This window comes from Callithrix jacchus, chromosome 18 (genome assembly GCF_049354715.1).
Source record: "Callithrix jacchus isolate 240 chromosome 18, calJac240_pri, whole genome shotgun sequence".
Classification (NCBI taxonomy): Eukaryota; Metazoa; Chordata; class Mammalia; order Primates; family Cebidae; genus Callithrix; species Callithrix jacchus.
Window position 1 is genome coordinate 8302507 of NC_133519.1, and position 22981 is coordinate 8325487.

The 22981-nt window shown below is 50.7% G+C and overlaps 1 protein-coding gene across 2 annotated transcripts; it reads right to left on the reverse strand.

Annotated features, from left to right (window-relative positions):
* Positions 1 to 22613, reverse strand: ANKRD35 (ankyrin repeat domain 35). Of its 2 annotated transcripts, XM_078355461.1 has the most exons (15): positions 22500 to 22613; positions 22240 to 22396; positions 14233 to 14363; positions 13408 to 13496; positions 12987 to 13051; positions 11609 to 11666; positions 11362 to 11432; positions 10947 to 11053; positions 9007 to 9188; positions 8075 to 8112; positions 5600 to 7594; positions 1880 to 1969; positions 1585 to 1650; positions 719 to 824; positions 1 to 203 (listed from the first exon to the last, which is right to left on the reverse strand). In XM_078355461.1, exons 8-14 carry the CDS (start codon positions 11033 to 11035, stop codon positions 762 to 764), a joined length of 2523 nt encoding a protein of 840 aa, XP_078211587.1. In that variant the 5' UTR covers positions 11036 to 11053; positions 11362 to 11432; positions 11609 to 11666; positions 12987 to 13051; positions 13408 to 13496; positions 14233 to 14363; positions 22240 to 22396; positions 22500 to 22613; the 3' UTR covers positions 1 to 203; positions 719 to 761. The 2 variants fall into 2 exon arrangements, with proteins under 2 accessions (XP_078211587.1, XP_002759862.3); XM_002759816.7 differs by lacking the exon at positions 22240 to 22396.
* Between the last annotated feature and the right edge of the window lie 368 nt (positions 22614 to 22981).

Consider the following 22981-nt stretch of genomic DNA (forward strand, 5'->3'; position numbering starts at 1 on the left):
TGCCTCATGCTTTATTTTCCATAGAGCCTGTTTCCATCCACACCTCCTCTGGTCTCATCCGTGCTGATTCCAAGGTCCAGGTTCTCAGGTCTGAGGTCCGTAATGTCAGGTGAAGCCCTGCCCTTACCACTCTCCAATGGCCAACACCCCACCACCACCACCACAGCCTGAGGGAGCCTCTGTCAACCAGGCATTCTTATTCCCTGAAAGAAGAAATTCAAGGATGAAATGCACAGCTTCCATATCCTCAGTCTCCTCCCACTCATGTCAACATGCTAAAAGGGATCCTCATCTATCTGGACTGGGGAAGGGGACTATCTGCATTGGGGTGGGGAGAGGTTTGGGGCATGACTGCTCTTTGAATGAATGGTATGAAAGTGAAGAGATTCTGGATTTTGTAGAGTCCTGCCCTAAGGAACAACTTTGTACCACTGTCCTCCCATCACCCATCTTTCCCTGGCATTTCCCCACCCCAGACCCAACCCCTGTTTCCCGTCTCCATCTCACAAGTCAGCGCCTTACTCCACCTGCTCACTGACTCCTGACCCCACCCAGTGATTCTCCATGTTCTGTCTTCTCAACCACCTAAATGTCCGATTCCCCAAAAGGCTCCCCACTGTCAGCCACCACAGGGGCAAAAGGGACTAATTTCATTCCATACGCCTCCTTTCCCAAGCCCTTTTTCTCCTTCCCTCATCACCATTAACCCACAACTCACAACAGAGAATCGTGTAACCCTGAGGGCTCACGGTGAGACTGCCTCACTCCTCTTGCATGCTAAGGATTCCCAGCAGGATATTGTACACATTCTGTTCCATGCAGCCCTGTTGACGGCAGGAAAGGAAGAAAAGGGGATGAAGAAGGGAAAATGGAGAGAGGTGAGGGGGAGGGTTTGCAGTACAGTGGAAGGCTGTTTACTATGTACCTTCACTTACAGTATTTAACATCTTCATGGCTGTTTCCCTATCTTCACAAGGAAGAGAATGATGTATATATATATATTTTTTTGAGATGGAGTTTCACTCTTGGTGCCCAGGCTGGAGTGCAATGGCACAATCTTGGCTCACCTTAACCTCCGCCTCCCAGGTTCAAGCGAATCTCCTGCCTCAGCCTCCTGAGCAGCTGGGATTACAGACATGCACCGCCACACCTGGCTAATTTTGTATTTTTAGTAGAGACAGGGTTTCTCCCTATTGGTCAGACTGGCCTCGAACTCCCGACCTCAGGTGATCTGCCTGCTTCAGCTGATGTCTATTTTTCCTAACAAGGGAGCAAGACACCCACCTCTTTTTCCTTGTTTAGGACTAAGTGGCTCCAGGAGGAAACTGAGAAAGGGTATAGGGGATAGAAAAAGTCCTTACAATGGGCCAGGGAATTGAAATGGAGGGGCAAACGCCTCTTCTCTTCACATTCCTACTCGACACCTCTTGATCTACCAAGTGAGATCAGAGCCCTGGCACTGGATGCAGCTTTCTGAGAAATGCCAAATATGTACAGGGAGCCTGGAGAAAGGAGAGGGGCCCTAAATGAAATAGCCTACCCCCCGCTTTCTGTCTCTACCGCTCTCAAATCCACCCTGCTCACCCGAGCAGCGTTCAGTAGGTGACTCCTATAGGTGGAGATGATCTCTTCATGGTTCTTCTGGGAATCCTGAAAATGAACAGCAACAGGAAGTCACGTGTCTGCCCTCACCCAAGCATGAGGAGCAACACACCGAAGTAGCTGGCAGGACCAGGTAGGCTCCTCAGCCCACCACTGGCCCATCCTGGATCACTGCCTAGCCAGGCCTCTGTAATTCCTAAAATGTGTCCCACACGTACATCACTTCCACCGTCCACCTTCTCCAGCAGCGTCCATTTCCCTGACGGCCAAAACATACCTGCAGCTGCAGGGCAAGGCGAGCATTTTCTCCCCGAATTGCTAGAACCTCTTCTGAAAGCTGCTCCAGCTTCTTCAGCAACTCCTTGATCTGAGGCCAAGAGCATAGAGGCAACCAATGAGGCTCAAGTCATTTCTCCATAAACATCACCCAGGGTCAACGTCAGCTTCCTTTTACTGAGTATCTAATATGTGCCAAGTTTATACAAATTGTCTCATTTAACATTGAAAAGAGCTTTTCTTCTGAGAAGAACAATGCTTCTTTGAAGGAAGGTTTTTTTTAAAAGATGGGGTTTCACCCTGATGGCCAGGCTGGTCTTGAACTCCTGACCTCAGGTGATCCACCCACCTTGGCCTCCCAGTGCTAGGATTACAGGCATGAACCACCGCGCCCAGCCTGGTTTTTTGTTTTGTTTTGTTTTGACTGAGTCTTGCTGTCACCCAGGCTAGAGTGCAACGACGCCATCTCTGCTCACTGCAACCTCCACCTCCCAAGTTCAAGCCATTCTTCTGCCTCAGCCTCCCGGGTAGTTGGGATTACAGGCATGCACCACCACACCTGGCTAAGTTTTTGTATTTTTAGTAGAGGCGGGGTTTCACTATGTTGGCCAGCCTGGTCTCGAACTCCTGACCTCAGGTGATCTGCTCACCTCAGCTTCTCAAAGTGTTGGGATTACAGGCGTGAGCCACCATACCCTGGCAGTTTTGTTTTTGGAGGCAGGGTGTCACTCTGTCCCCCAGGCTGGAGTGTAGTGATGTAATCTCAGCTCACTGCAACCTCTACCTCAGGCCACCACACTCAGCTAATTTTTTTGTTTTGTTATGTTTTTTTGTATAGTTGGGGTTTCACTATGTTGCCCAGGCTGGTCTCAAACTCCTGGGCTCAAGCAATCCATCCACCTTGGCCTTCCAAAGTGCTGGGATTATAGGCATGAGCCACCGTGCTCCACCTGAGGGAAGTATTATTATCTGCATTTTGTACATAAAGAGACTGAGTTAAGTAATTTGTCAAAATCACATAGCTGATAAGTGATGAAATCATGATTTGAAAAACAATCTCTTTGACTCCTTGGTGCATGCTCTTACCTTAGTACTGGACCCTAACCTAATGCTGGCTGCTGACCACCAAGGGACATGGAGATGAGGCCTTGCGACTTATTGAGGCAGAGGCACAAACACAGTTATTGGTAACTAGCAGTAATGGGAATAGTGGTAGCAGGAGTAACAATAGCTAGTCTTACTGAGTACCTACCATGGGCCAAGTGTTCCCAATCTTTTAAATAAATATCATTTCTTATTTAATGTAATCTTCCCAACCACTTTATTATCTTTGTTTGATAGATAAAACTGAGAACTAGAGATGTTGAATAACTTGCCCTAAACCAGGCATGGTGGCTCACGCCTGTAATCCCAGCACTTTGGGAGGCCTGAGGCGGGTGGATCACGAGGATAAGAGATCGAGACCATCCTGGTCAACAAGGTGAAACCCCGTTTCTACTAAAAATATGAAAAAATCAGCTGGGCATGGTGGCGCGCGCCTGTAATCCCAGCTACTCAGGAGACTGAGGCAGGAGAATTGCCTGAACCCAGGAGGCGGAGGTTGCAGTGAGCCGAGATTGCGCCATTGCACTCCAGCCTGGGTAACAACAGTGAAACTCCGTCTCAAGAAAAATAAATAAATAAATAAAATAACTTGCCCAAGATCAGACAACCTCTGTCCAGAGACCACGTTCTTAACCATGACACTGTATCTGCTTTTCCCCAAGTGTCTACTTCCATCTTCTCCTTCACTGCAATATAAAAATACTTTTTTAACTAACCTCAACCCGCACTGATTCCTATTCTGGATAACATTCCTTCTACTTTAATGTCCTCCATACTATAGAAAACATATATTCTTTATATATATTTTATTTTGAGGAGAAGGAGTCTCGCTCTGTTGCCCAGACTGGAGTGCAGTGGTGCAATCTCCACTTACTGCGACCTCCACCTCCCAGGTTCCAGCAATTCTCCTGCTTCAGCCTCCCAGGTAGCTGGGATTACAGGCACGTGCCACCATGCCCAGCTAATTGTTGTACTTTTAGTAGAGTTGGGGTTTCACTATGTTGGCCGGTCTGGTCTCGAACTCCTGACCTCAGGTGATCCACCCACCTCGGCTCCCCAAAGTGCTGAGATTGCAGGCGTGAGCCACCATGCCACACCACTTTATATTTTTTGATCCTCCTAAATTTGATCATGTATTCAAGTTTTAATAAGAAGTCTGAACTCGTTCATTTCACAGGTAAGTCTAGAACTAGTAAATCCATTTGTAAATTGATATTTAGAGTTCATAAAACATGTCTTATAGAAACATGTAGACTCTTAGCCAGCATGGGCCTGAAAAAAGGAAAAGAAAAAAAAAAAGAAAGAAACATGTAGACTCACGTTTAGAGTAAGCATTAGGAAACTCTGGTATGTAATAGTGGGGTTTTTTTGTTTTGTTTTTGTTTTTCTGAGACAGAGTCACGCTCTGTCGCCCAGGCTGCAGTGCAATGGTGCGATCTCAGCTCACTGCAACCTCCACCTCCCAGGTTCAAGCGATTCTCCTGCCTCAGCCTCCTGAGTAGCTGGGATTACAAGCACCCACCACCATGCCCGGCTAATGTTTGTATTTTTAGTAGAGACGGGGTTTCACCACCATGTTGGCCAGGCTGGTCTCGATCTCTTCACCTTGTGATCTGCCTGTCTCGGCCTCCCAAAGTGCTGGGATTACAGGCGTGAGCCACGGCGCCCGGGCTCAAGCTTCTTTTTCTTTTTGAGACGGAGTTTCGCTCTTGTTACCCAGGCTGGAGTGCAATGGCGCGATCTCGGCTCACCACAACCTCCGCCTCCTGGGTTCAGGCAATTCTCCTGCCTCAGCCTCCTGAGTAGCTGGGATTACAGGCATGCGCCACCATGCCCAGCTAATTTTTTGTATCTTTAGTAGAGACGGGGTTTCACCATGTTGACCAGGATGGTCTTGATCTCTTGACCTCATGATCCACCCGCCTCGGCCTCCCAAAGTGCTGGGATTACAGGCTAGAGCCACCGTGCCCGCATTGGTGCCCTCATTGCCAATGGACATCTTTCTGTAGAACCCACTCTGAAGTGGAGGGGAGAAGAGCCGCTATCGCTGAGTCTACTTTTCTTAACCCGTTAGTTCCTGAGTCACCTCCTCAGAACCTCAATAAAACCAGCCACCCATCATGCTATTAGGCCTCTTCCTAGGCCAAGATGCAATTTTTTTTTTTTTTTTTTAGAGACGGGGTTTCACCATGTTGGTCAGCCTGGTCTTGAACTCCCGACCTCAGGTGATTCACCCGCCTTGGCCTCGAAAGTGCTTGGATTACAGGCGTGAGCCACCGCGCCCAACTGGCTGATACGCAATTTAAGTCCAAATGCTAACAAACGATGGTGCTGCACTGGCGGCAGCCCTGAGCACGCTGCTTCTGAATCTGGGTGCCAAATTTCATTACCTAAGCCCCCTTCTCTCTTCCACTTACGCCTTACCTCACCTCCAACTCAACCCCAAACCCCTCAGACCCAGGAGAACACAGTAGCGTGGTCCCTGCAAAGCACGGGTGCTCGTTTGGAGTACTAATCTGACCCGCCGCAGCAACAAAAGTCTCTGGATTCAGGTTCGCAAACTCCCAAATACACCGAAACTTTCCCTAGCGCTCCCAGGGCCACCTCAGCTGCTCACCTTGGCCTCCTTGTCCCGGCAAGCCCCAGTGAGACGCTCCATCTTCTCCTTCAGCAGCTCCGCCGTTTTCTCAAACTGCTCCGAGCGCCCCCGCATCTCGCTGGCCTGGCGCTCTTGCTCCGCTGCCCGAGCTGCCAGGTCCCCGCTGCGGCGCCGCTCCTCGGCCACCGCCTCCCGCAGCCGACCCACTTCCCGGCAGGCCGCGTTATACTTTTCCAGCAGAGCCTTGAGCTCCCGGCCCCAAGCCTGGGCCTGGGCCACCAGCGAGCCCCGCGTTTTCTCGTGTTGCCGCAGGCTGGCCGCCTCCCGGGCCCGCAGCTCCGCCACCTCCTCCGTGGCTTGGTAGAGCAGCTGCTTGAGCTTTCCGATCTCCTGGCTCTTCCCGCTCATCGTGGCCTGAACCGCCCGCAGCTCTTCCTCCAGCTTCCCCAGGTCTTGCTCCAGAGCAGCCACTTGCGGGGATGCCGCCACCTTGAAGGAGGTGCCTGGTTCCCCACGTGGGGACAGGGACCCCCGCAACTGCAGGTTTTCCTCTCGCAGCCGGGCCAGCACCTGCTGGGCCTCCCGGTGCTGGTCCGCCAGGGTGCTGATGCAGGCCCGCAGCTCCTCCGGGGGCTCCGCTGCTTCGCTCCGTGCGCTCCTCTTGCCCGCTAGGTCTGCGGGCAGGCAGTCCCACAGCCCTCGGAGGCTGCTGCTCTGGGAGGCCAGGCGCCTCCGCAGCTCCTCTGTGGCCTCCTTCTCCACGGCCAGTTCATCTGTCAGTAGCCCCACACTCTGCTGCAACTGCTGCAGCTGGTCCTGCGCCTCTGGCTTGGGCACAAACTCCCGCTGCAGCCGCTGGTTCAGGGACTGCAGCTCCCTCTGCAGCCTCTGCCGCTCCCGCTCCAACTCCCCTAACTCCTCCAGTAAGTTACTGTTGCTCAGTCTCAGTGCCGACACCTCCTTCTCCAGCTGTCCCTTTGCCAGGCCTCCTAGGGCCTGTTCCCTTCCAGGGGCCCCTAGAGGCTCTCCCCCAGCCCCAGGAACGCTTTTCTCCTCTTCACCCTTTTTGGTGCTCCCTGCAGCTGCCTTTGGTGCTCCCTCTCTGGACTCCTGAGCAGGAATCTCAGGCTTCACCTGCAGTCCTGCCTTTGCCCGGTCCAGCCTCGCCAGCACTTGCTCTAGTCGGGCCTCCATCTTCTCCCAGGCAGCTGCTGCGGCCTCAGCACGGGAAGTCCCCAGGGCTCCCTCCATGACTGGTCTCGATAAAGCTGCCCGGGCAGCATCCTTTTCTCGCCACACCGCAGCAAGCTCCTCCCTTAGCTGTAGCACAAGCTGGTTCATGGCTGCTGGGCCCGCTGGTTCAGCCACTGTGTCTCCTGGTTCAACTCCTAGCACCTGGGGCCTCTCCTGGCCAGCAGGCATCTGGTCGGCATGATCAGGGCCAAGGGTCTGTCCCACACCTGTAGTCAATTGCTGTCCTGTGGCCTTCCTGATGGTCTCAGACCCTGAGCTCTGGGGTAGCTCCTGTTCTGGTTGGGACCTTCCATGGACTTCGTATTGGATCTCTCCTGGGGCTGAGTCCTCAGCCTTCTTGGGAGCTAATACTGAATTTACTGTGGCTGCTGCCTGCTGTTGCTTCTTTAGCTCTTGTATACGCTCAGCCAGCAGGTCCAGAGGATGACCCTGCTCCATGCCATCACCTCCAGGCCGGAGACTAGAGCCTTGCCCTCCTGAAGCTCTGGGCTCCCGGGACAGGAGGAGCCCTAGCTCCTGCGCCTGCTCTTGAATCTGGTTCTCAAGGCCCAGATAGGCTGCAGCTTGAGTCTTGCACTCTTCTATCTTTTGCACCAGCTCCTGCTCCAACTGAGAAACTTTCCTCTTCTCCTCTTCAAACTTCCACCTCCACTCCTCTGAGCACGGGTCTTCATCCTCCTCTTCCTCTTGCTCCTCCTCAGGCTCTGCTCTCCATGGGGTCTTACAGGAAGAACCTGCCTGGGGCTTCAGTGGAGAGGCCTATGTTGAAAACAGAGTAGTAAGGCCGGGGTCGGGGGCTTACACCTGTAATCCCAGCACTTTGGGAGGCCGAGGTGGGTGGATCACGAGGTCAAGAGATCGAGACCAACCTGGCCAACATGGTAATACCCGGTCTCTACTAAAAATACAAAAAATTAGTTGAGTGTGGGGGTGTGCACCTGTAGTCCCAGCTACTGATGAGGCTGAGGCAGGAGAATCACTTGAACCCCTGAAGTGGAGGTTGCAGTGAGCTGAGATCGCATCACTGCACTCCAGCCTGGCAACGGAGCTCGCTCCATCTCAAAAAAAAAAAAATAAAGAAAAAAGAAAACAGAATAGTAAATAAAAAGTGTGGCCACTAGGCAGCCCCAGGAGTGCCTTTCTTCTCTTAAATGTCTTGCCACCTGGAGGTGGGAATAGTCACAGTGGGATAGCCTGGGGTGTGTCAAAAGCAAAAGTGAGAGGCACTTAGGGTCTTACCTGGGATGCAAGATGTGGGTGCTGGACTAGCCCCTGACCTATAAGAAAAGATATGAGGAAAATGAGAGAGAAGACAGGTTCCACGTGCTTCTAGCCCACATTCTTATCTTCAGACTTTTTCTGAGAGGGGTGGCCTTTCTGTGACCAATCGCATGACATATCTTCCTGGTGCCACAAGCCAATCTTGTTTAGTGGATCCCTAACTATCCAGTAACTTTGCTTTCCTGTCCCAGAAATGGGCCACCTCGTTCATTTTGTTCACTCATTTATTTATTATTTATTTACTTTTGAGATGGAGTCTCACTCTGTCACCCAGGATGGAGTGCAATGGCACGATCTCAGCTCACTGCAACCTCCGTCTCCCAGGTTCAAGCAATTCTCTTGCCTCAGCCTCCTGAGTAGCTGGGATTACAGGTGCGTGCCACCATGCCCAGCTTATTTTTATGTTTTAAAGATGGGGTTTCACCATGTTGGTCAGGCTGGACTTGAACTCCCGATCTCAGGTGATCTGCCCACCTTGGCCTCCAAAGTGCTTGGATTACAGGCATGAGTCACCACGCCCAGCCTCATTTATTTATTGGTCACTGTGTCTGGCACGTTAATAAGCACTGGTACTTCAGTGGTGAGCAAAACGGAAATGGCCTGTCACCTAAATCACACAAGTAGATGTACAATGATAACTCGTAAATGCTAGAAACAACACTAGCCAGAGCTGTCCTCAGTGAGAGATCAGGCCGCATTAAAGAATTTTGCGATCATACTTTCGGGATGGGGATTTGAGGCCCTCTCACAGGAGCAGCAATAAATATGTAAACTCTTGATGCAGGTGACAATTAGATAGATAACTTCCATGGAAACAAATGGGACTCTAAGAAATCTCTCGGATTCCACGGCTATCAAGGAGAATCTGGAGGTTACAAAGGGGCCCTTACCGCCCCGCCGCCGGTTCAGGGCCTGCTGCAGCAGCCTCCACAGTGACTTGTCTTGTGTGTGCAGAGCATAGTGCAAAGCGTCATGCCCCATGCTGTCCACGGCCCCCGCGTCTGCCCCGTGGCTCAGGAGCAGTTCAGCCACCTCGGCACTGCCTTTCTCACAGGCCAGGATCAAAGCCGATCTGTGGGTTGAGACAAATCTGAGCACAGACTTTCCCCATGGAATCTGGAAGTCCTGGTTCCCCACACTCCACTCACACGGTGAGCTCTCACTCAGTGGGGGCAGGAGAACCACAGACCAACACTAGACCAGACTAGACTTTTCTAGTGCCGTTCCTTAGAAGTGCAGCAACAGAAATCAGGGGGCAACTGAACGAGCTCCATTTTTCTTTATTTTTTATTTATTAATTTTTTTTAGTTGGAGTTTCGCTGTTGTTACCCAGACTGGAGTGAAATGGCATGATCTCAGCTCACCGCAACCTCCGCCTCCGGGGTTCAGGCAATTCTCCTGCCTCAGCCTCCTGAGTAGCTGGGATTACAGGCACGCACCACCACGCCCAGCTAATGTTTTATATTTTTAGTAGAGACGGGCTTTCACCTTGTTGACCAGGATGGTCCTGATCTCTTGACCTCATGATCCACCCGCCTCAGCCTCCCAAAGATTATAGGCATGAGCCTCCATTCTTTGGAGAGAGCCTCCATTTTTTTTTTAAGACTCAGCCATGCTCTTGTCCGCCAGGCTGGAGTACAATGGTTCGATCTCTGCTCACTGCAACCTCCACCTCCCGAGTTCAAGTGATTCTCCTGCCTCAGCCTCCCAAGTAGCTGGGATTACAAGCGCCTGCCATCATGCCCAGCTAATTTTTGTATTTTTAGTAGAGATGAGGTTTCACCGTGTTGGCCAGGCTGGTCTTAAACTCCTGACCTCAGTGATCCTCCCGCCTAGGCTTCCCAAAGTGCTGGGATTATAGGCGTGAGCCACAATGCCTGGCCGAGATTCATTTTTATCTTCTTTATATATCAATATTCTACATACATTTTTAATTAGAAAAAAGGATCCTCTTTCTTTTTATTTTTTGTTTGTTTCTTTTATTTATTTATTTATTTTTCTTTTTAGAATCCTCTTGCTTAAAAGATAATTTGAAAACCAGTAAATTCAGCCAATGGGTCCAGAAGTATCGATTCTACTTCTGGGGTCATCTATGCTAGGAAGGCGGTGATGGTAGCAGGCTGAGCTTCTCAGAACCTCTGCTGGGAAGGAACGGCATTCCCAAGAACATAGAGCCCAACCTTTTCCCCAGCACACACGCACGCACACACACTCACACTCCTGCACGCACACATACACATATACACACATGCACGCACACTCACACTCCTGCACGCACAATACACATATACACACATGCACGCACACACACGCACGCACACTCACACTCCGGCACGCACACATACACATACACACACGCACTCGCACACACACGCACACACACATACACATATATACACACGCACATGCACACACATATGCATGCACACATGCACACACAAGCGCGTGCACACATGCACATATACACGCACACGCCCGCACACTCACACTCCTGCACGCACACATACACATACATACACGCACTCGCACACACGCACGCACACATTCACATGCACGCACACATACACATATAGACACACGCACATGCACACACACGCGCACGCACACATACACATATACACACGCACACGCACGCACACTCACACGTGCATATACATATATACACACGTGCGCACACACGCATGTGCACGCACACACATACACATACGCACATGTGCACGCGCACACACGCACACACATACACGTGCACACACATGTTGCACATTTGCACATTGGCTTCTTTCTAAATTGGTCAGGCCTGGAATCGGGTGGGTAGATGAGGAGGGCTCACTTGTCATCCTTGTCTGTAACGTTAACTCGGGCTCCTCTGTGCAGCAGCTGTGAGCAGATAGCGGCGTGGCCACCCAGCGATGCGATCATCAGGGGTGTACGTCCACCCTGCACAGGTTGTAGGAAGGGTTCATGAGGACCCGGGGAGAGCCAGAGGCTTGACACGATCCTAACAGCTCCCCCACCTCACACCTCTTCAGAAAAATAAAGGCCAGATCTTGGGTCTAAACACTCCCTTTCGGAGGGTTGGAAGCTTTCCAGAAGCTAAGGCTTAACTTCTCTGTGAGAAAGAGGAGGAGAAGCAGGAGATGGGTGGTGCTAACACAGCCCTAGGTCCTGGAATCCGCCAAGCCAGCTCAGAGAGAGCAGCAGCCTGCCTGTGTAGGACACTGCGCAGCTGCCCATCTCACACTCACATTATCCAACACGTCCAGGAAGGCTTCGTGGTCACACAGCAGGAGCACACTTGAGGCACAGCCCGAGGAGGCTGGGGAGGGGAAGATCGGGTTGGGGGGAAGCAGGAAGAAAGCCTCTTCAGCCTATGACCCGGCAACCCCTCCGACCATTTCAGCGGCTGGCCCTTGCTGCCCCTCCCCCCTCGCACCTCCCGTTTCCCACCCTGTAGGCCCTGCATCCCTGTCCCCACGAGTCCCCTGCACACACCTGCCCAGTGCAATGGACTACGGTTTTCTGCATCCACAGCATCTTCATTAGCACCATGCTGCAAATGACCACAAAGGGAAGCAGCATGGAGCTTGGTGTTAACATCCTCATCCCATACCCACATTGGGTCACCAATTATCATGGTAATATGAGGAGGGGGCAGGAGGACCACTTTAGAGAAGGCTGTCTACTAGGCAAGCCCAGTTCATTCATTGCTGATGATAGGCAGCCTTGAATATCAGCCCTGGTTTCTAAACCAAGGGCCTAGGAAAAATCAGATGGTAGATAAATAAACATGTTAGGGAAAATGACACCTGACTACATGGCTGGTACTTTAGAAAAACCACTGTGGGCCGGGCGCGGTGGCTCACGCCTATAATCCCAGCACTTTGGGAGGCCAAAGCGGGCGGATCACGAGGTCAAGAGATTGAGACCATTTTGGCCAACATGGTGAAACCCCCGTCTCTACTAAAAGTACAAAATATTAGCCAGGCGTGGTGGTGCGTGCCTGTAGTCCCAGCTACTCAGGAGGCTGAGGCAGGAGAATGGCTTGAAACTGGAAAACGCCCCATATAGAGCTCCAGGGCTGCAATAAGAAAGCCTGAGGGCAGGGCCCCAGAAGTTAAGCAAGGTCAGGCTTGGCAGAGTCTTGGCCCGGCTCGGTGGCTCACGCCTGTAATCCTAGCACTCTGGGAGGCCGAGGTGGGTGGATCACCTGAGGTCAGGAGTTCAAGACCAGCCTGGCCATCATGGTGAAACCCCATCTTAAAATAAAATAAAAAAAGAAACCAGAAAACAGAAGTTTCAGTGAGCCGGGATCGCGCCACTGCACTCCAGCCTGGTGATAGAGTGAGACTCTGTCTCAAAAAAAAAAAAAAAAAGAAAAATCACTGTGAAAAGTGGAAAGGATTAGGAAGAACAAAAGCAGAGCATTCATTTGCCTGGTGGCCGGTTAAGGTAACAGCCTTTTGTACTTTTGGGGCCTCGCTGATAAGTTGTCTACATGTCATTTCACACGTACATTTCTCTTTATACTACTAGACTATAAACTCCTTAAAAACACACAGCAGGGCTTTGGTTTAATTTCATATCTGTGTCCTTCGTCTTGCCCCATCCTAGCAGGAAGTGTCTGCAGTGGCTCTCCTAATGGCCAAATTGATAGTTCCTGGCAACGCTGCTTTCTAAGGTGCCCTCAAAGGCAGTATCGAGCATGGTGACTACACATAGTAGGTGTTAAATAAATGTTTTCTTATGAACCCTCCTACTGGGGATGAGGCCAGTCCGTTTGGCCAACTATTCCTTGTGACTATGAGACGAAGTTAGAAAACTCTGGGTCCACTTCTTCCCTTCACAAGAGTAGTCAAGGGGTTGCTGTTACCTGAAGCAGCACCTTGACACACTGTGGCTGGCAGGAGATGGTGGCCAAGTGCAGGGCAGTGCTTCCTGGAAACAGACAGACGGGGAGAAGGAGGGTAGGTGGCCCCATGCATGCTGATGACTCACAGGGAGGGAAGGCAAGAGACGCACAGATAATCAGGAGATTAGGGAGAGAAGCTTTCAGCCACAAGGGGCCAGAAATTCCTGTTCCCCAACTGCCTGGTACCCGTGATGGAGGTGGGAGTGGGGGTGAGGTGTGCCCAGCTTACAGGGAGGGGAACTCCTGGAGGGATGCTGGCCAGACCTTACTGAGGAGAGGAGCAAGGGGCCACAGTAGGGACCTCCAGCAGGGCCCAGCACCACCCCCCACCTGCTGTACAGGTGCAAGCGAACAGCGTGGCCCAGTTCTCCGTCTCACTCACCATCCTCGTTCTTGCTGTTGACGTCAGCCCCGTTTGCAAGCAGTATAGTCAGACACTCTGTCAGGCCTTTGGAGGCTGCCAGATGAAACCTGCTAGAATCAAGGCCGAGAGGGGACCAGGCATGAGGAATGGGAGACTCTTGGTAAGCCCTTCTTCCTATGCTCCCTACCCCCAAACTCCTAAAAGCAGGAAGAGAAGCTCTCCTAGCTTGAATTTCTGAGAAAGAGAAGTCTATATGGCCTCCAATCATAACGGAAGTTAAAAGCCAGGAAGAAATCAGAGCTACAGGTCTCAAGGAATCTCAGGTTTTTGCAGGCGTGTCTAGGGGAATACATAATTGAACCCTTAGCGGAAGTGGCAGTGTCGCTGAAAGAGTCAGAGCAGAGCAAAAGGCTGCCCATTCGAAGGCTTTGGGTAGAGACAAAAGATAACATTCCTTGACTTAATCAGCGCTCCCTCCAGCCATGTGAGTCCCATAGCCACCACTTCATTTCCAGTTTCCCAAGCATACACACCTTCCTGCTTGTGCAATGGAGAAACGCTCTAGTGTATATATTCATTTTCTGTTTGTTTAATGGGCTTTGCGTACTTCCCAAGTCTGTGGTGTCAATCTGGGTTGTGAGGAGGATGGAACTCAGGGACAATATAGTCTTCCCTCACTTGGTGTAGCATTTCCATGTAGCGAAAACTATGGATATCCTTGCTAATTAAGACAATGAAAAGAGCTCTGAAGTTGTAGGCCTTCCCTGGTCCTGTGTCATATTGGATTTCGGGGCTTTGAAAGGGAGCCACATATAAGGGGCAGGGGCCGGAGGACTTACTTACGGGGACTGGCCGTTTGAGTCTAGCTTGGTGGGTCGGGCTGACTTCCTGGAGGCCAAGGCAGCCACGCGCCCCACGTCCCCCCGCTGCACTGCCTCCAGCAGCTTCTGATCACGACGGCTCCATCTCTCCACCTGGTCCAGAACCCCAGGTTGTGTGAACATAGGATGGGGGTAGGATGGAGAAAGAAAAGAGGCAAATGGTCAGGGTGCCAAACAGGAGAAACGGAAGGTCCCTGAGGTCCTTTTCCCCTTCCACAAGTCACACACATCTTAGATCATTTAGTCCTTCTTCTTTTAATTTTTTCTTTTTATTATTTTTTTCTCTTTTTTTATTTTTTAGAGATGGGGTTTCTCCATGTTGGCCAGGCTGGTCTCCAACTCCTGACCGCAGGTGATGCGCCCACCTTGGCCTCCCAAAGGGCCACTGCACCCGGCCCCATTTAGTCCTTCCTTAGTAAGTGGTTCCAGCTAAATCTTAAGCTAATATGCCACCCACAACTATTGCTGGTTATTTCCAGCCCTGGGCCAAAAGGACCCTGGATCACGGAATTAAAAATCATGTATGAGTGCTGAACGCACAGAATTTCCAATGTCACTTTATCATCATTATGATGAGGGTTGCTGTCCGGCACCCAGTCTTAGAACAATCCTTTCCCTTTTGCTTTCTAAGTCTTGCTGGAGCAAATGGAGCCAACCTGACCACACCTGAGGGCTCACATTGCCCCTCACCACCACCCCCACTCCTGACCCCTGCTACTTTTTGTTGTCGGTTGTTTGAGAAGTACATCAAGGCACCGAGCTTCAGGTTACAGCTAGGAGTCCCAGTACCTAACCATTCCATCTCTACTCACTAGCTTTGGGCCCCAAAATTAAAAGACGAAAATAGGCCAGGTGTGGTAGCTCACACCTGTAATCCCAGCACTTTGGGAGGCCGAGGCGGGAAGATCACAAGGTCAAGAGATCGAGACCATCCTGGTCAACATGGTGAAACCCCGTGTCTACTAAGAAAATACAAAAATTAGCTGGGTGTGGTGGCGCGTGCCTGTAGTCCCAGCTACTTGGGAGGCTGAGGCAGGAGAATTGCTTGAACCCAGGAGGCGGAGGTTGCAGTGAGCGGAGATCATGCCACTGCACTCCAGCCTGGCGCCTGGCGCCAAAGCAAGACTCAGTCTCAAAAAAAAAAAAAAAAAAAAAGATGAAACTAGTTTCTATTTTTCCATATCATATCCATGCCCTTTGGCGAGTGTCTCTGCCCTTTCCATGGCAACAACAACTAAAAGGCAAAGAGGTTTCTAGCTCTGCTCGAGGAAGCAGCAGGAGCCAGCTCCCCTTCTCCTCCCTCCCAGTTTCCCTGGCGGGGAGCAGCAGCTGTCTCATCAGCAGCCACACCTGGGCATGCATTGTTCTATCATTCCAGCTTGAGTTTGGCGGGTGGCGGGGTAATTACAATAATTGAAGTGTTACGGGCGTGAGACAGCTATGTAAGAACACCCAAGGCTGAAAGCACAGAAAAGCCTGGTTTTGTCCAGAGAAGGGAATAAAAAGGAAAAGAAAAAGGCAAAGATCTATGGTCTGATGTAAAGGGTGCCGGATGGATATTTTGCTGGCTGGCCTGAGTCTGGGACCTAGTTCGGCTACATTCTCGACTGTGTGACCCAGAGTAAGCCATCCGACACCTTTAACCTGCTTCCTCTTCTGTAAAATGTGGCACAACTACCTCATCATGCTGTGACGATTACACAAGCTAATATATACAAATGCTCTTTATAAACTGTAAAGAGCCATCCCAATGTATGGCATCCTTGTAACAAAACAGGAAGCAGTGGGGGTTGGGGGTGGCACGTTGCATTTTATAAGGTATCATCTCACCAAGAGGTTATTGAAGTGGGGAAGAAAAATAGGGTCTGTGGAAGCCCAATAACTCATTTTCAAATACTGTTTACGTAGCCAGGGCAAATTATTACTCGACCACAGGGAAGTTTCATTCATTTATTTATTTATTTTAAGACGGGGTTTCACCATGTTGGTCAGGCTGGTCTTGAACTCCTGACCTCAGGTGATCCTCCCGCCTTGGCCTCCAAAGTGCTTGGATTACAGGTGTGAGCCACCACGCCGGCATTTTTTTGTTTGTTTGTTTTAAATGTCCAAACCATACAATTATCTAAGGGAGATGGATTCTGAGGTAACACTCCTGTACTGAAGTTGTAACTTCTCGCAGCCCTTTCACGTGCTACTTCAATTAGTCTCTCAACATCCCTGGAAAGTTAGGGCTATTATTCCACCTCTTTGACAGAAGAAACGAAAGTATACTGAGATAAGATAACCATCCAAGATGATGAAACAGAGTGGCAAACTTGAAATTAGAATCCAGGCCACGGCCGGGCGTGGGGGCTCAAAATCACAGCACCTTGGGAGGCCTAGGTGGGTGGATCACCTGAGGTCAGGCGTTTTGAGACCAGCCTGGCCAAGATGGTGAAACCTCATCTCTACTAAAAACACAAAAAATTAGCCGGACATGGTGGCGGGTGCCTGTAATCCCAGCTGTTCAGGAGGCTGAGGCAGGAGAATCACTTGAACCTGGGAGGTGGAGTTTGCGGTGAGTCAAGATGGCACCATTGCACTCCAGCCTGGAAGACAGAGCAGGACTCTATCTCAAAAAAAGAAGAACCCAGGCCATACTACTACAAGCTATAGAAAAAGTTTACTTGGCCGGGCACGGTGGCTCACGCCTGTAATCCCAGCACTTCGGGAGGCCGAAGCGGGTGGATCACGAGGTCACGAGACCGAGACCATCCTGGTCAACATGGTGAAACCCCGTCTCTACTAAAAATACAAAAAATTAGCTGGGCATGGTGGCGCGTGCCTGTAATCCCAGCTACTCAGGAGGCTGAGGCAGGAGAATTGCCTGAACCCAGGAGGCGGAGGTTGCAGTGAGACGAGATCGCGCCATTGCACTCCAGCCTGGGTAACAGGAGCGAAACTCCGTCTCAAAAAAAAAAAAAAGAAAGAAAAAGGTTTACTTATTTCCAGATAAACAGTCTCAAGTTGCCTGCAGGGAAAAGCCACCCACCCTCAGACTTCACTGCCTGCGTGAAACTCCAAACAGGTTAACTCTCAAAGGACAAAATAAGCAAAAGGACTCCTCCTCATACTGACAGGCTCTGACACGTAAGAATGCATTTTTTCATGCCCTTTGGAGACCAGGTCACCCCAGGAAAGCAGAGAGCTGGGACTATGCCCCCATGACAGGGTGCTGCCATCAGCCGACCTCAACCTGCAGTTCTGTTTAAAGTCAACTCTAACACTGCCTGCCTCTGTGAATTTAGGCATATAACAACATCTCTGAATCTCCGTTTCCTTTTTTTTTTTTTCAAGACGGGGTTTCACCATATTGGTCAGGCTGGTCTCAAACTCCTAACCTCAGGTGATCTGCCCGACTCAGCCACCCAAAGTGCTGGGATTACAGGCGTGAGCCACTGCGCCCGGCAAATCTCAGTTTCCTAATACTGTAACATCGTGTAAGGCATCTAGCTCTGTGTCTGTCACATAGTAGATGCACAATAAATGTGGCTTCCAGTCCCCATCCTTCCTGGGCACACTTTAGATGTTCCTGGGCTCAGGATTCTCCAGCCAGGGGAGTGGAAGGGATCTTGCTGATATCAGCCAGTGAATAACAGCCAGACTGTATAGATGGTAAAGATGCTTCTTACCAATATAGATTCTTTTTTTTTTTTTTTGAGTTGGAGTTTCGCTCTTGTTACCCAGGCTGGAGTGCTATGGCGCGATCTCGGCTCACCGCAACCTCCGCCTCCTGAGTAGCTGGGATTACAGGCAAGCACCACCATGCCCAGCTAATTTTTTGTATTTTTAGTAGACACGGGGTTTCACCATGTTGACCAGGATGGTCTCGATCTCTTGACCTCGTGATCCCACCACCTCAGCCTCCCAAAGTGCTGGGATTACAGGCGTGAGCCACCGCGCCCAGCCCCACCAATATAGATTCTTAGATTCTTTTCTTTCCACTTCTTTTTATTAATTTCTCTCTCTCTCTCTCTCTCTCTCTCTCTCTCTCTCTCTCTTTTTTTTAAGGCAGAGTCTTGCTCTGTTGCCCAGGTTGTAGTGCAGTGGCCTGATCATGGCTCACTGCAGCCTTGACCTCTGGGCTCAGGTGATCCTTTCACCTCAGTCTGCTAAGTAGCTGGGACTACAGGCACACCCAGGTAATTTTTTTTTAAGAGATGGGGTCTCACTGCATTGCCCAGGCTGGTCCCAAACTCCTGGGTTCAAGTGATCCTCCCCACCTTGGGCTCCCAAAGTGCTGGGATTATAGGTGTGAGCTACCACGCTTGGCCTGGTTACTTTTCTTTCTAGCTAGATAGTTCTAAATCTACGCAATTTACTTCCTATAATCTCATTATACTAAGTAGAATTTAGAATGGGTGGAAATTTTTCATGGCTGAGCCTCTGTAGAGGTGGAGTAAAGGACAGAGGGATGCTTTCAAAGGTTAAGACACAGTCTGTAGCTTACCCTGGCACCTTGGAAAGGAGGCACTAGATTACTGTCACAGCCTCAAGGGAGCAATCACCAAATTAATCAGCAGACTTAATAAGTATAAGCTTTGCGTGTCTGTGGCTGAGATTAGAGGACTTTTGTAGAAGTAATTGTACCCTCTCCTTATCTCTCTGCCTGTGTACTTATAAGCATCTTATAATGTGGAAGCACAGCAGCCGGCAGAGAGAGAAGGAAGGACTTCTGCTGTAGGTCAGGTGAGTGGAAACAGAAAGCCTATCCTAGAGGAACCAGGACCTAATTCTCAATGTTTTAGTTGCAATTGACATTCCTCTAAGCTGATCGAGTGCCCATTATTTAAAGCGCTCTTCTGGTCTACTTCTGGACTACCTAGGCAGAGTAAGCTCATATTTAAGACACCTTCAAAGATATCCTCTACTTGACTAAAATAAAATGGGATGATAGGAGTTGGGTTTTTGTTTGTTGATTTTCCTATATACTGAATAACTTAGATTAGCTTTAAAATGATCATGCTGGCCGGGCGCGGTGGCTCAAGCCTGTAATCCCAGCACTTTGGGAGGCCGAGGCGGGTGGATCACAAGAGATCGAGACCATCCTGGTCAACATGGTGAAAGCCCGTCTCTACTAAAAATACAAAAAATTAGCTGGGCACGGTGGTGCGTGCCTGTAATCCCAGCTACTCAGGAGGCTGAGGCAGGAGAATTGCCTGAACCCAGGAGGCGGAGGTTGCAGTGAGCCTAGATCGCGCCATTGCACTCCAGCCTGGGTAACAAGAGCGAAACTCTGTCTCAAAAAAAAAAAAAAAAAAAAAATGATCATGCTGGGGCCAGGCACTGTGGCTCACGCCTGTAATCCCAGCACTTTGGGAGGCCGAGGCCGGTGGATCACCTGAGGTCAGGAATTCGAGACCAGCCTGACCTATATGGTGAAACCCCATCTCTCTAAAAAGAAAAAAAAAAAAGATCATGCTGGGCATGGTGGCTCACGCCTGTAATCCCAGCACTTTGGGAGGCCGAGGCAGGCTAATCGCCTGAGGTCAGGAGTTCAAGACTAGCCTGGGCAGCATGGTGAAACCCTGTCTCTACTAATAATACAAAAATTAGCCAAGTGTGGTGGCTCATGCCTATAATCCCAGCTATTCAGGATGCTGAGGTAGGAGAATTGCTTGAACCCGGGAGGCGGAGGTTTCGGTGAGCCGACATCGTGCCGCTGCACTCCAGCATGGGGCGGACAAGAGTGAAACTCCATCTCAAGAAAAAAAAAAATGATCACTGCTTTTTGAGTCCTTACTTTAGACCGAGGGTGCAGGGCTCTGCCCTGGACCCAGGTGTGTGAATGGAGATGTGTAGAGGCAATCTTCCAGTGTGACCGGGAAGCCAGGCTTTTGGAGTGGCCAGAAAGACTGCCACACTATTCTGGGAAGTGGGTCCAGGGTAGTTAGCCACCCAAGGAAGTGGAGGAATTTAGCGTGAGAAATGGGGGGAAGTTTCGTGGGGAACCAGTTTGCAGCTGAAATTGGCATATTTGCAAGTTTTCTATGACCCCAGTCTCTCTGAAGAAACAGTTTTCTTTCCAGCTAGATAATTCTAGGCCTGGCGTGGTGGCTCATGCCTGTAATCCAAGCACTTTGGAGGCCAAGGTGGGCGGATCACCTGAGGTTGGGAGTTCAAGACCAGCCTGACCAACACGGTGAAACCCCATCTTTATTAAAAAAAAAAAAAAGATAATTCTAAACCCATCCAACTTCCCGTAATCCCATTATAGTAAAGATCTTGTTATCCTAAGAGTTTAGAATGGGTGGTTATTCTTTATGTTCAAATCTCTATGCAGCCGGAGTCAAGGAGGACAGAAGGGTGGTTCCAAATTCTAAGAGCCAGCCCATGGCTCACTCCAGCACCTCGGACAGGAGGTACTGCCCAAGGATTGGAGGATCAGAAAGAATGAAATAGTTTCCCCATTCCTAAGGAGCAGGCAGACTCCACAAATCTATAAGGGAAGGGCAACACTGAATCCTTTCAGTACCTAAGGGAGAGTCCATATGAATTTCTAAGAAATCATTATGAGTTAAGACTGAGTCTGGGCAGCCTCAGTTTCAGGTGCATGTAATAGTAAATAGCTTTTGACTGGTTGATCAATGTGTAGAAACTAAGTGGAGATGCAAATGTCAGTGGGACAAGGACAGGTCTCAACAGAGTTCCTCCTCTTGCCTCATAGCTTGCTTCCAGAATTCTGTGACCTGCCCATGCAGAATGAGCTAATTGAACATTTCTCATATTTGCTTATAAACGATACTACTAAGTCGAGTTAGCAAAGCAATATTGCTACAAGTAGCTGGCTCGTTTGCTTCTAAATTAGCCATAACCCCAACCTCGACAGAAAATTCCATTTTCAGGTAAGGGGGTGCTCTATGTAAGAGATCTTTAGAGAAGAGGAAGCAATACCTTCCCTAAGCCACCACCTTCTATCTCTCTCTCTCTCTCTTTTTTTTTTTTTAAAAGAGATGGGGTTTCTGCATGTTGGCCAGGCTGTTCTCGAACTCCTGACCTCAGGTGATCCGCCCACCTCGGCCTCCCAAAGTGCTGGGATTATAAGCGTGAGCCACCGCTCCCAGCCTCTATAATCTTTGTGTGTGTGTGTGTGTGTGTGTGTGTGTGTTTTTCCTGTGAGAATAGAGTGACTTCTGCTGGGAACACTCAGAGTCTGCTCTATCCTCTTCTCTCATCATCACTTTCCCCCAACTCAACCAAAGGAAATGGAGAGTATAATCCCTAAACAACTGGGCGAGGGTTCAAGAAATGAATAATCCGGGGAAAGGCAGGCATTAGGGTCTTGACTGGCCCAAGAACCAGTCTGATGATCAGACACTGTAGTGAACTGGCTGGGGTGGATTCTGCAGCCAACTCACCCAGTCCCTTGGGGAGCAGCCAGGCAACTGTGCATCCTCTGGCAGTGCCTGTGAGGCTGGTCAGACTGCAATATTAACTCACAACAAGCAGGCAGGAGGAAGTCCAGGCAAAGAGAGGAAAAGTGGGATTAGCGACCACCGGGCAGAGTAGGGCAGAGGTTGAAGGGGAGAACAGAAGGTTGCTGTTGTGGGAGCATCAACTGGAAAAAGGTTTGGAGTGCTGTGTGAGGAACAGTAGTGCTCGTGAAAGATGGCAGTGAATGTGGCATGGGGCGGGCGGGAGAAAATGACAGAGGAGATTGTGAAAAAGGGTTAGCAGAAGGCACAGGGCTGGGAATGATTGTTGAACTAATAGGAAACTGTAAGGACAGAACTATGTGGGAGGGCAAGATTGTGGGGACAGGGTAGGGCTGAAAAATGGGGCTCTCGGGCATGAGCTGGTGGTGTCGAATGGGGCCTGTCTGGGGCCAGGCAGGGGCCAGGGAAGTTGTTTGGGGGTGGTTTGGTATTGGGAGACAGAGCAGAAGTAGGGGCAGGGCCATGGGAAGGGGAAAGGGCTGCAGAAAACGTACCAGAAACTGGGAGTGTAGATGCTAGGAGGACAAAGGGGCCGGGGAAAGGACCCTGGGGAGGGCAGAGGTGAAGAAGGCGAGTCAGAAGCTGCAGGACAGGGTCTTGAGGAAGGCAAAGCTGGCGGGCTTCCTTGTGAGAGCAGAAGAGCTAGAAATCCTGATAAAAAGAAAGGCGATGATGCATTGAGATGGAACTCAGCACTTCTGTCACCCCGGAGCTCGGACCCCAGCTCCGTCCTCCCACACATTTTGGCACCTACCGCCACCTGTGAGCTGGAGCAGGAGAAGATACGCTTCATGGCCGGGGTCGGGGCCACGGGGGACGCGGACGCGCGGACAGCCAGGGCACAGGTCCCGAACCCACAGAGTTTGCTGCAGCTATGCAAGAGACAGCTGTCAAAAAGCGGAGCGGGCCCCGCCCCAAGATCCGCCTCAAAACCCGCCCGCTCAATCAGAGGCGAGAACTCGAGAGCGGGGCTCAAGTCCGCCCCTGTCTCCGCCCTACCCCGCCCCTGCAGAGGCAAAAAGCCCGCAGTCTCAGGCTGCGACAGGGGCTTGGCCTCAAACCTCGTCCTCCAAATCTGAACCCGCCCTGGGATCCGACCTGCTCAGTCCGCAAAGGAGCGGGATGGGCTCCGGCTGAGATTCTCACAGGCCCGGCCCCGCCCACCCGCGGTTCCAGGCGGGGCCTCCGCTCCAAGCCCCGCCCTTCCCCGCTCACCCGCGGTTCCAGGAGGGGCCT